Raw genomic sequence first — 13,334 nt, 5'->3', positions numbered from 1 at the left:
ATGTTTCGGGCCTGAGCCTTTCTTCAAGATAAAACACAGGCAGAATTGAAAGCAGGGGGAGAGAAAGGGAGAAGAATGGGAGGGGGAGGGGTCCAGACCAACAGATAAATGGTGCTAATTGGATATGATAAGAGGAAAGGTGGGAATTGATTTTGGCTCTGTGAAAGGGCAAAGAGAGAGAGCTGGGGGAAAGGTGACAGGGGAAGAAGCTCAGGGGGTGGGGGGGAGTCTAATAGAAATCAGAGAAGTTAATGTTAATGCCATCCCGTTGGAGGGTGCCCAGACGGAAGATGACACATTGTTCTTCCAATTTGCAGATGATCTCAGTCTGGTAGAAGCATGAGGCCATGAACAGGCATATTAGCAAGAGAATTGAAATGGGTGGCCACTGGGTGATACATATTATTGTGGTGGACAGAGCCGAGGTACTTAACAAAATTATCATCCAGTCTGCGTCCAGTCTCTCCAATGTCGAGGAGGTCACTCCATGAAGATTAAACAGACACTGGAGTTTCAAGAAATATGAAGTGATCTCATTGAAACAGGGAAAAAAAAATCTTTTGGGATCTTCACAGGATAGATGCAGAGATGATGTTCCTCTGGCTGAAGCATCTGGACTCAGGGGTCCGTTTCAGAATGAAGAATTGGCCATGATTAAAAGAGAAGAGAAGACATTTCTTCACCCAGAGGGTGGCAAATTTTTGGAATATACTACTTAGGAGTGCAGCACCCAAGGGTGTTGGAGAAGCCCAGCTTGTCACGCGGCATCCATTGAAAGCAGAAAGCCACTGACATTTTAGACCTGAGTCCTTGTTCGGGTGTGTCCATGATGCTGCCTCACCTTTGTACACTGCACTGGACTCCAGCATCTCCTCATTCTCCCTCTCCCCATTCTTCCCGTTCTTCCTTTCTTCCCCATCTTTCTGTCTCCTTTCCTCCAGCTCTCCTCCCTCCCATTCCCTCTCCATTCACAGAGCCACACCCCCCTCCCCCGTTTGCTGGTGCGTCCTCCCTCCCTTATCCACCTATTACCTCCTGTCTTTGCCCCTCCCCCTACCATTTTGTTTGGGCGCCTGCTGACGTTTTGCTCAGACCTTGATGAAGAGCTCAAGTCCAAAACATTGGTTGCATCTTTATCTTTGCTATATAAAGTACAGCAGTTTTACCCATATACAAGACAATGTTCGACAGGTCTTTGGAGATTGAGGGATGTTGGATTAGTGCAGGAATGTGTTGCAGAGGTCAAGGATCAGCCATGACCAGTGACTGCTGGAGCAGGAACATCAGGCTGAATGGCCGACCTGCTGCCTGATGTTCATGGAGGTAATGAGCCTGCATGAGGCTAAGTTTAATAAACAGGAGTTGAATAACAGATGCTGGCAGAGAGCATCCGTTCTTTTCTGACAACCGTCCAAGCAGCTGTTTGGTGGAGGTATCAACTTTCAGAGTTAACCATGAAAGCCCAGAGCTTATAAATTTGTGCATTTAAGTAATAATTCTGATCAGTCAGGATTGTGCTCCAGAACAATAAAAGTGTGTGCGTGCGTGCGTGCGTTTGTGCGCGCTGACATCCAGATATGATGTTTAGCATTGACAGTGAATATAAAATACCCCAAAAAATTAGTTCATAATGGTTGTGATGGGGCCAGATACCCTGTGACATGTACACTGTTGCTTCCTTCCCCTGAAATTTAAATTGCATGAAAATATTTAATTGTGCAGCACCGTCAGCGTAGCAGTGAGAACAACGCCGTTACGGTGCCAGTGACCCGGATTCAAATCCAGTGCTGACTGTACATTCTCCCCATGTCTGTATGGGTTTCATCCCGGTGTTCTGGTTTCCTCCCATCTTTCAGAACAAATGTAGGTTAATTGGGTGGCACGGGCTCATGGGCCAGGAGGGCATGTTATGGCTAAGTTTAAAATTTAAAGAGCAGAAATGTTAATTAACAGCAAAAGCGATGAGCTTCTCTCAGGAATAGTCCAGAATAGTGGACATGTAATAAACACCCCACAAGTGAGACCAGTGGACGTCGTGGTGCAGTTAATGTTACTGTTCAATAAATCAGAGCTTCACCAAAAGCAAGCAATCATGCAAGCCAATTCCATCAGGTGTGTGACTCCTCAGGGGACTGCAGCATTTCGAAAGATGACTTGGCTTGAAGAGTCTTTCATATTACAAAACGTCAAAGACAATGAAGTGTTTTTAAGCTTCTGTCACTTTCATAATGTAGGAAAGATGGCAGCTTAATTTTGCAACGAAAGATCAGCCCTGTTTGTAAAAGTTTCCATCGGTGCTCTGGTTTCCTGCCATGTTCCAAAGATGTGTGCGGTTAGTATGTTAATTGATCTTTTGGGTGTATTTGGGCACCATGGGTTTGTAGGTCAGAAGGGTCTGTGACTGTGCTGTGTCTCTAAATTAAATTTAATCCCTTTAACTCCAGTGACCCAGCACTATGACTTTGGGATGTGTATGCAGAGTGGGGAAGGGGGGGGTGAGTGTGCGTGCAAAGTGGGGAGGGTGTGTGTGTGTGTGTGTGTGTGTGTGTGTGTGTGTGTGTGTGTGTGTGTGTGTGTGTGTGTGTGTGTGTGCGCGCGCGCGCTGACATCCAGACATGTTTGGCACTGACAGTGAACATAAAATACCCAAAACATTAGTTCATAATGGTTGTGATGGGGCCATGTACACTATTGCTTCCTGCCCTACTGCAGAACTCCAGTTCCCGTGCTTGGAACATCTCATATCAAACTCCCGTTCATTCACCTGGTTTAGGCTGAGGATATCACTGGTGTTCCTTCTCCTTATTCTGCCCTATTGTTTTCAGGTGTGCGCAGAACAATAGTCCGTTGCACCAAGATTGTCAACAAGACTCTGACGGTGACAAATGACAGTGACTGTCAGCACCTGGCTCATGTAGAGCCACAGGTTCGGAGATGCAACATACATCCATGCCAGTCATGGTAAGTACCACTACAACATGCACGAAACCTGCCAGTGCTCAAGCTATGGTCAACAACTCCTGTAGTCATTGAAAGCTTGTCTAGTGAATCAAATATCCATGTTCAGTTTCTTATCAGGATGCAACTTCTCCATGATTTACAATTAGAACTTAGAACATTAGGTCCTTGGGCCTTTGATGTTGTGCCGACCTATAAATATATCTACCAAAATAAAACTAAACCCTCTCAAATTCATAGCCTCTATTTTTCTTTTATCCATGTGGCTGCCTAACCGTACCTTAAATGCCCGATTGTTCCAGCCTTAACTACTATCCCTGGGCAATACATTCCAGGCACCCACAACTCTCTGTGTAAAAAAACTTAGCCCTGATGTCTCTCCTAAACTTCACCTTGTACCGAAGTCCTGGCAAAAAGGCGTTGGCCGTAACCTTATTCTATGCCTCTCATAATCTTGTAAATCTCTGTTAAGTCTCCTCTCATCCTTTGATGGTCCAAAGAGAAAAGTCCCAGCTCTACTATCCTTGCCTCATAAGACTTGTTTTTCAATCCAGGTAAACTCCTGGTAAATCTCCTCTGCACCCTCTCCATAGCTTCCACATCCTTCCTGTAATGAGGTGACCAGAACTGGACACAATATTCTAAGTATGGTCTCACCAGAGATGGTTTGTAGAGCTGCAATATTACCACATGGCTCTTGAACTTAATCCCCCGACTAATGAAGCCCAGCATCCCACTGTCCATAAAAATTATTTGTGATACAAAATTTTGTTGATTAAAAAGAAAATTTTGAAAATGCATTTTAGCTTTTTTGGGGACAGTATGTTCCTCTGGGCAGAGAGTCATATCTGATTCATTATTCAAAAAATAAAATAGATTTGTAAATCGAAGACATACACCCCAAAGTGTCATTGGAGTTAAAGCAGAAATCCATAAATCAAGGATTATTTGTAGAGTTCTTGTCATTTTGTGAGTGAATATGTTTTAGCAGTTAACAAGGAGACAAATCATTAGTTAATCCATTCCTGGCTCTACAAATTCAAACTGGCCAAGATTTCAGGATTAATTTCCCATTCTTCCAGTTGAACCACAGAACATCTAACAATCTGTCTGAACCATCAGAACAATTTTTTCAAGCTTTCTCCAAAAGAGAGTGTTTCTAACAGTGATCTCTCAGCATTTCAGTGAAATGGAAATGAGATTAAGTTTGTGAAATTTTAGACGCACTGCACACTGCCCTTCTGGCCCATGAGCCCTTGCCTCCCGAATACACCAATGAACCTACAAGCCTATATGGTTTTTTTGAAGGGTGGGGAGGAATCAGGAGCTCCCGGAGGAAACCCATGCAGGCACGGGGAGAACGTACGTACAAACTCCTTACAGTGCCGGATTCAGGCGTTGCCTCATATTGTCGTGTACAATGTACTCAAGCTGAAAATGTCAGCTGAATTCTGTGCCATTCTTTAGTGTTAGAGAGCTCGAATCTGTAAAGCAGCCCAATCTGCTTAATTTTTGATTTTTAGCTAGTTGATCATTAAGATTATCTCGGCTGTAATCCTGTTCCTGTGTGTGTGTGTAAATATTGCCAAAAAAATGGATGAATCAAACAAGAAATAAGATGTAGATATTGTGCAAAGAATTTCTCTCACTACTCCATCTGTCCGAAAACTGGATGCACTTAGAAGAATTAATTTAAGAACAGAGATGAGTACAAACGAACACTTGTGTGGTGCGATGTGCTCACTGCTAGATTTCACTCTCTCGAAACAAAAGTCGGCATCCTGAATGCAATTAGTCTCCAGTGCTTGCAAATGGTCTCTCCAATGTATTCAATTGACCCAGTGCATGCAACTTGCCGCACACCCCTGCTTTCTCCGTGTCCTAGTCCAGCTCCTGTTTGACTCCCTGACTGAATCTATTCCCTGCACTCCTTCAGCCTTGCACTGCAGACATGGCTTTGCATTTTTTTTTGGAGCACTTTGCAAAATAACAACATTGAAAGCCTGAATGGAAGCAACTGCTTCCAAGCAACACCAATCTGCATCTACAATCTACATCTTTTCATTGCTTCTACTTTGGAAAGTTTAACATGATTCATTTTTTTTCTGAACAATTGAGATCCGGATGTGATTTTCTTTTGACTCAGGTGGGTAGGAAGTGATTGGTCTCAGTGCTCCAGCACGTGTGGGAAAGGAACTCAGGTTCGGAATGTGACCTGTGTCTATCAACTGCAAAACGGCACTTATTTCAACACCAGAAGTCTCTACTGTCTTGGTCCAAAGCCAATTGCAGTACAGGGCTGTGAAGGCCGTGAATGTCTCACAGTGTGGGAAGTCTCGGATTGGTCAAAGGTACGTGCCACTTGATGAATTACCATGAAGCCTAGTCACAGATGGAACCTGCTCTCATATTGTTACAAGGGCACAGTGGTGTTGAATTCTCTTTAACCCCACTGCAGTCTCCCTCTGCCAGTTAATGTGTCAGTTCCTTCTCGTTCGTTTTAAGAATCATCAGCTTGATCACACAAACCAAAATCATTCCTCACCTTTCCTCTGAACATAACCTTCTGACTGTTGGTCTGGACCCCTCTCCCTCCCATTCTTCCCCCTTTCTCTCTCCAGTCTTTACTCAGACGCCCACCTGCTTTTTGCTTATACCTTGGCCCGAAATGTCGGTAATATATCTGTACCTCCTGTGGACGCTGCCAGACCTGTTAAGTTCCTCCAGCATTTCTATGTTTTGCTCATAAACCAAAGATTCATTCTATTCTTCACTTTTGCAATTCATGGCTGCAGCAGGACGCAGACGCAAAATTTGAGAGAGACTGTACAACCGGCTTTATTCAGTTAAAAGTCTCTGCTACAGTGGTAGCTGTACTGATGGCACCCGAGTGACTAGATCCTGGGTGGTTGATTGACAGCTGGCCGAGTGGAGTTAGGTCTATTCAGGTTGGCTGATTGACAGCTGACCAGGTGTGGTCTGTCCTCCAGTGATCTTCCTGCAGGTACAGAGATCGCCCCCTGCAGTAGGGGGATCAATACTGTGTCGTTTGTTTCTTTCCAGGGTTAAAGCAATAATGTAATCTTTCATATGTCACACTGTCTTATATATATATATCAGTAACTATGACATAACAGGCCATTTCGACCCACGAATCTGTGCTGCCCAATTTACACCCAATTACCCCAGGTACATTTTGAAGGTGGGAGGAAACCGGATTCCCCGGGGAAAACCCATACAGACATGGGAAGAACGTACAAACTCCTTAAAGAGAGTGTGGGATCTGAACCCCAGTCCTGATCACTGGCACTGTAAAGGTGTTGTGTTAATCAATATGCCAAGCATGCCACCATGCCAACCATTCATAGATCCATAGAATATCCTTGCCAACTACCATCTATCTGTTTATAATAATCCACATGAATCCCATTTAATGGCCTATATTCCCAATAACTCCTCTCAGATCCTATTGCTTACCTACACACCAGAGGCAATTCACAATGCTGTCTGACCGACATGCCTTCTGAGGCACCCAACGAAACCCTTGCGGTTACATGGAGGATATGCAAACTCCACACTGACAGACCCTGAGTCCCTGGCACTGTGAGGCAGTGGCTTGACTGGGTGCCGAACTTCAAAATCCCTCTGCTCCAGTTCTCTGGTCATATCATAGTTGGGGATGGAGGACACCCTTATTCCGGAGTTGCCTGTGTTTGCAGGGATCACTGGAGGCCTGATTACCCATGCACCCGTTAATGATGGAAGCTCCTGTGGCCTGATACAACCAACCCATTCCCCATGAACACGATCCATTCTGAACAGCTTGTGAATGGGAATCAGGGCATGATTTCAAACGTGCATATAAACCCATTTCCACCTGTGGCATTGACAGGGAGGGATCTTCCCAAATGCCAAATCGGTGTCATGAATTGGCAGCTTGTGGGGAACTATAATGATGAGTTCCTACATTTTGAGATTCACTGCAAGTCGGAAAGGAAGCTTATCGTTCCTGATCCCGGGTTCTACTGAACTGCCCAGCATTTTTAGCAGTTTCTGCTTTTCTGTCTGACATGTTTTGTTTTTGATAGCCATTGAGATCGTGCACGAGAAGAGAACCCACCCTCTCTGAGATGGGAGGAGGAGGAGGTTAGGGATAAACCTGAGTGCCGCTTTGTTTCCTTCGATTTAGATTTTTTTGAGCAGAGCAGATGCCAGTATTTCAGTCTCAATGACTTATGAAACACCTCAAGTTTCTTGTTAGGGTGAGTTCCTGTTGCTTGCTGAGGGTGGTTGGCAACATCACCCCTCCTGAGGTCAGCAGAACTGTTGTACCGTGAGTTACATCCTTCCAGTTAATGGAAAGTGTAATGCACACCACGGAACTCCACCCCCAACCCCAGCTCCAACTCCCGGATGGCTGGAAAGAATGGTGAGGGACAAAGTCACCTTGGATTTCTTGGAGAGGAGGGAGGACAGGGATGTGGCCTGAGAGGTCAATCCAGCAATTGTTGGGGACCATAGATTTTGGAACAGTGTAGCGACTGATCAACTCACCCAACAAGCCCTTCCTGCCCCAACTGTGGTAGAATCTGTGGACTGATCAATCATATCAGACCCCAGCTAATTGGAACGGAAATGACATGCACTCATCCCAAGGGACTGCCTGAGAAGAAAATGAGTTCTGCCACCATTGAAAACCATCAGGTGATTTTTGGATGATGAGAGCTGTGTCGAGGATTTCTTTTATATTTTAATTTTGTTTTTTTTTACCATAAATATACATATCAAAATTTTCCATTTTCAAAATTAATTCTTACAAAACACAACAACCCCTTCTCCCTCCTCACCCCTTTTAGGGTATAAATCCGAACACAGTCAAGACTTACACTTGAGTTAAAAAAAAGAAAGTCTTCATTGGGGAGGTCACATATTTTTATAATAGTAGCACCATTTTTAAAAATATATATTTGGTTGCCTACATAGTCCAAATATGGTTGCTGTATTTTTATAAAGCATCGTATTTGTTCTTTAGATTGTATGTGATTTTCTCAATGGATATACAACTGTTCATCTCTGTCTTCCATCATACTATCCATAGAGGGAAGTCGGATTTCCAAGTAACTGCAATACATTTCTTAGCCATAGCTAAAGCTATTTTAACAAATGAAATTTGGCATTTAGTTTGTTTTTTACTTATTTTAATCAGGTTGCCCAAAAGATAAAGCTCCCGGTCATCTGCGAAGGCCACCTTTTATCCTTGTCAGTATTTCAGTAATCTTCTGCCAGAAAGGTCTCAACTTCACACATGATCATGTAGCAGGTGTAAAGGTTACAACCTTGTGTTTTCGATTCTTTGTTAATTTTATGCCTCTTTCTTTAAGAGAACTATTGTTTGTAGTGTAGTGACTATATGTCGTAATATCCACCCAGGCTAACCGCTTGCTCATTCTACAAGATGTGAAGGAAGCGTGAGCATGAGAAATTTTTCTTTGAATCAAAATATAGATGACACTTTCCTTATTCTAATATATCCTAATTTCAAAGTATCATCTTCCAAAGTATGAGCTACAATATTCTGAATTTCGATCTCTTTAATCCAACAAATCAAACTCTGGCTGTTAGTTTATGTTGTTTTAATTTGTTGATAGAATGGATAAACATTTTGCATAGTTTTGCAACAAGACTTTCATAATGTTGAATAACAAATTATTTACTCTTTAATAGATATACAAAGATCTATAGATATACAGCACTTTTAAAGAGGTACACAAGCTTAAAGAGATACAAAAATTCAAAAAACATTTCTCGTGCTCACGCTTCCTTCACATCTTTTAGAATGAGCAAACGGTTAGCTTGGGCAGATATTACAACATATTACATCATAGTCACTATGGTAACACTACAAACAGTAGTTCTCTTAAAGAGACAGGCACAAAATAAACTAAGAATCAAAAACACAAGGTTTTTACCTTTGCAGCATGTACAAATATTCCTATTTATATTCCCCATCTAAAGTACATTTCCGATAGTTCTGAATTTAATCTACATAGTCTCTATGGTGTGAGGTTTAATTGGTGTAGAAAATTATATTGCACTAATCTGTATCTTGCATTTATAATTGATGTCATGCTATCCAAACACCAGTCAGACCAGCATCTTTCCATTATTGCAACACCTAGATCCAGCTCCCATCTCTCTCTCGATCTCTGTAAACCTGGTTTTGCACTTACATTTTGGAGAAAAAAGTACATCTTATTTATAAATTTAGGTGTATTCCCAAACAAATTGTTTGTTCCATCTCACTAATTTAAGGTGGGGCTAAGTTTGGTTCCCATCTTTCTCTTAAGAATGATCTTACCTGGAAAATCAGAATGACCCATTAGCTACTCCTTTGATATAACAATAATCAACATACCTTATTCCTTTTTCATACCATGAATTCAATATTTTGTTATCCAGATTCATAGGCAGTAGTATATTTTTACATGATGGTGTCCTTAGTGATATACCTGCTTTTTTCCAGATACATTCATTTACTTCTTTCCATATTCTAATTGTGTGTATTAATATAGGATTATCCAATTTTTTTGTTATAGACTTAACATTCCACTTATAAATGAAGTCTTTAATTGTCTCCTCTTTTATTGAATTTAGCTCCATTTGAATCCACGAGGGGGGACTTTTTTTCAAAGAAAAAGGATAGAAATCTTGCTTGCGCTGATCGATAATACTTCTTAAAATCCAGAAGTCTAAGTCCTCCTAATTTATAGTCCCATGTTAACTTATCCAGTGCAATTCTTGGTACTTTGTTATTCCATAGGAATCATCTTATATAATTATGTAATCATTTAAATAAATTTTTAGTTAGTACAATAGGCAATAATTGAAAGAGATACTATAGTCTTGGCATTACCTTCATTTTTATACAATTTATTCTTCCCACTAATATCAGCAGATCTTTCCATTTCTGTAGATTTTTTTCTATTTTTTTCAGTAGAGGACTATAATTGAACTTAAATAAATTCTGTAAATTATTATCTGTTGTAATTCTTAAGTATTTAATTCCATCTTTCTTCCATTTAAATATGCTATCTTTTTGGTATCTTTCATAATCAAAGTTCTGCAATGGCATTACCTCACTTTTATCCATATTTATTGTTTATCCTGATATTCTTCCATATTTTTCTATTTGATCTAGCTGAATCAAATATATATAATACCACATCATCAGCGAATAAACTAATTTTATGTTCTTCCTGTCCAACTTTGAAGCACTTAATATCCGGATCCCTTCTTATAATCCCTGTCAGAGGTTCAATAGCTAGTATGAATAATGCTGGTGGTAGGGGACACCCCTGCCTACTCAATCTACTCAAGGGAAAATTAGATGACGTTTAGTTATTATTTATGATTTTAGCTTATGGCTTATGATAAAGAGTTTTTATCCAATTTATAAATTTTCTGCCTATACCAAATATTTCCACTGATTTAAATTAGAAAGACCATTCTAATCGATCAAATGCCTTCTCTGCATCTAGAGAAACAATTATATTTGGTTTCAACCTTGATTTTGCCATACATATTAAATTGAATAATCTACATGGACTATTTGAAGAATGACTTCCTTTATCAAATCCCTCCTGATTTTGGTCAATATTCACCCAATCTATTAGCTACTGCCTTTGCTAGAATTATATAGTCTGCATTCAGAAGCGATATTGGTCTGTCTGATGAGGTTTTTAATAGATCTCTACCTTTCGTCGGAAGCACTGTAATTATAGCAGTTGAAAAAGTTTCCGGGAGGGTTTGAGTCTCCACTGCCTGGTCCAACACATTCATCAAAAGAGGCATCAATAAATCTTTAAATTGTTTTTAGAACTTGGAGGGAACCCATCTTTTCCAGGGACATATTAGCTTGCAAAGTACCCAGTTCTCCCTCTATTTCTTTCCTTGTTAAAGGAGCATCTAAGTCATCCCTTTCTCTCTTTTAGTTTAGGAAGTTCAACGTTTGTTAAAAATTCTTCCATCTTATTTTCATATCCTACTAATTCTGATTTATATAGTATTGTCTAAAGATACTATTTATAGTATCAGTTTATGTTTCTATTGCATTTATCATTCTGGATGATTCCACTGCTTTAACTTGCCAAGATAAAACCTTGTGCACCCATTCTCCTAGCTCATAATATTTTTGTTTAGTTTTTATTATTTTTTTCAGTACCATATGCTTGTAGTGTATTATATTGTAACTTTTTGTTCTCTAACATTCTATATTTTTCTTGTGGTCCTGATATCTGATATCTTTTTTCCAGTTTTGTCATATCCTTCGCTAGACCTTCCAAGTCTCTTACATATTCTCTTTTAAGATTTTTGGTTTAAGAAATAATTTATCCCCTCAAATAAGCTGTAAGTGTATCTCATATTAGAAAAATGTTGCCAGTGGAAGATTGTTTTCACAAAATATTTCTATGTCTCTTAATAAATTCACAAAAATCTTTCCTTTTTAATAACATAGCATTAAGGTGCCATCTGTACATACTTCCTTGCTTTTCCATTATTGTGATAGTTAATGTTAATAGCAAGTGGTCTGATAAAAGTCTTGTCAAATACTCAGTTTTTACCACTTTATACAGGGCAGACATTAAAAATGAATCAATCCTTGCATGTGAATCGTGTCCCCTTGAGTAGAACAAATAGTCTCTTTCTAAAGGGTTGAGCTGCCTCCATATATCAATTATATTTAAATCCTTCATAAATGATAGTGTTGTTTATGCAGCTCTCACTCTTATTACTGTTCTTGTTGATTTGTCCAATATTGGATCTAAACAAAAATTGAAATCTTCAATCAATATGTTTCACCTTCCCCCTGCAGTTTTTAAAAATATATCCTTTGTAAAGTCTTCATCATCATAATTTGGGGTGTAAATATTCATAAACTTCCATGATTCTGCGTAAATATTACAATGTGCCATTACAAATCTTCTCGCTTGATCAGTTAATGTCTCTTCCATTATTATTTGTATATTTTTATAAATTAAAATTGCTACACCTCTTGCTTTCGATCCAAATGAAGAAGATATTATTTGCCCCACCCAACCTCTTTTGAATTTTGCATATTCTAATTTGGTAAGATGTGTTTCTTGTAAAAAGACTATATTTATAATTTTTTTAAGGTATGCCAAAACCTGTTTTCTCTTCACTTACCCATTAATTCCATTAATATTAAGACTAATAAATATTAATGATCTATCCATATTCTTCTTTAAAACAATATGTATAGCCATAAAATCACTTTGACTGTTTAAATAATAAAGTGATCTTTCCCCTTTAAGAAAAACACATAATGTCCCTGTCCTGATGGTGATGTATACATAGAGCCCCAAAAGCCCGTGGAAAAAACCCCATGGAATCTCTCGAGGCAGAAGAATCCCTCCCTTTAGTGTCATCTTTTTTTTTGTTACTTCTCTCCAGGTGCAATTCTCCTCCTTAGACCGGAAGTCTCTGACCTGCTACCACTTTCCCCAGATTTTATTTTCCTTTTACTGAGCTCTCCATGAACATTTCTATACATTTCACTTTTAAACAATAAATACAAGACAGTTTAACAAAAAACTTTAAAAATACAATTTTTACTACTTTTACTTAGTTCCATTATAAATATTATCACAACTTCTCCCTCAACAACCTGAATCTTTTTTACAAACTTCACAGAAAGTCTTCCACCTTGTTCTTAGTCTTGAAAAATCGCTGGTTCCCTTCCACTACTTTGACCCACAAAACCACAGGATATATCATTGAGTATTTCCAGTTTTTAATCACGTAGTTGTCTTTTCACATCATCAAATTCTTTTCCTTGTTTAATCAAGGTTGGGCTAAAGTCAAGAAAAAATTAATACCTTTTTGTGATCAACCTCAGGAAGGCCATTATTCTGCTTAGAGTAAATCACAGGCTGTTCCCAGAATTGTCTCCCATTCTTGGTAGCTTAAAAGTCTCACCAGAACTGGTCTTGGTCTCTGATCACCAGCTGTTCTCTTGTCCGAGTGTTCAGTGAGCTCTCTTGATATGTAATTTTTCTCCAAATGGGATCCATTTTTGAAAAGAGTTCACTGGGTCGCGATTCCTTCCTCCATTCCAATGATTCGGACATTATTCCATCGACTAAAGTTCTCCATATGGTCAACTTTGTCCAGCAGTCCTTGTTTATCCAACTCCCATTCTTCGAGTTTTTCATGGGTTTTGTCAGTTCCCTCTTTGCTCAACCCATTCTCTCCATCAGGTCTTGCAACAATCTCTTCAATTTTGGTCATTTTCTCTGTCATATCTCTCAACACCGTCTCAGCACTTATGAATCAGTTACTCAAATTCTCCATTCTTT

General features: G+C 39.7%; 1 protein-coding gene across 1 annotated transcript in view; it reads left to right on the top strand.

Moving 5' to 3' along the window:
- The window catches only part of adamts17 (ADAM metallopeptidase with thrombospondin type 1 motif, 17), a 153,145-nt gene that overhangs the window by 115,551 nt on the left and 24,260 nt on the right, over positions 1 to 13,334 (top strand). The window contains exons 11-12 of the mRNA XM_069910550.1: positions 2,826 to 2,961; positions 5,105 to 5,309. Coding sequence (XP_069766651.1) covers positions 2,826 to 2,961; positions 5,105 to 5,309 — 341 coding nt within the window. The remainder of the gene's footprint in view (positions 1 to 2,825; positions 2,962 to 5,104; positions 5,310 to 13,334) is intronic.

The sequence above is a fragment of the Narcine bancroftii genome, chromosome 14 (genome assembly GCF_036971445.1).
Source record: "Narcine bancroftii isolate sNarBan1 chromosome 14, sNarBan1.hap1, whole genome shotgun sequence".
In the NCBI taxonomy this organism is placed as follows: domain Eukaryota; kingdom Metazoa; phylum Chordata; class Chondrichthyes; order Torpediniformes; family Narcinidae; genus Narcine; species Narcine bancroftii.
The sequence above is the reverse complement of the archived record's forward strand: the minus strand, read 5'-3'. Positions and strand labels throughout refer to the sequence as shown.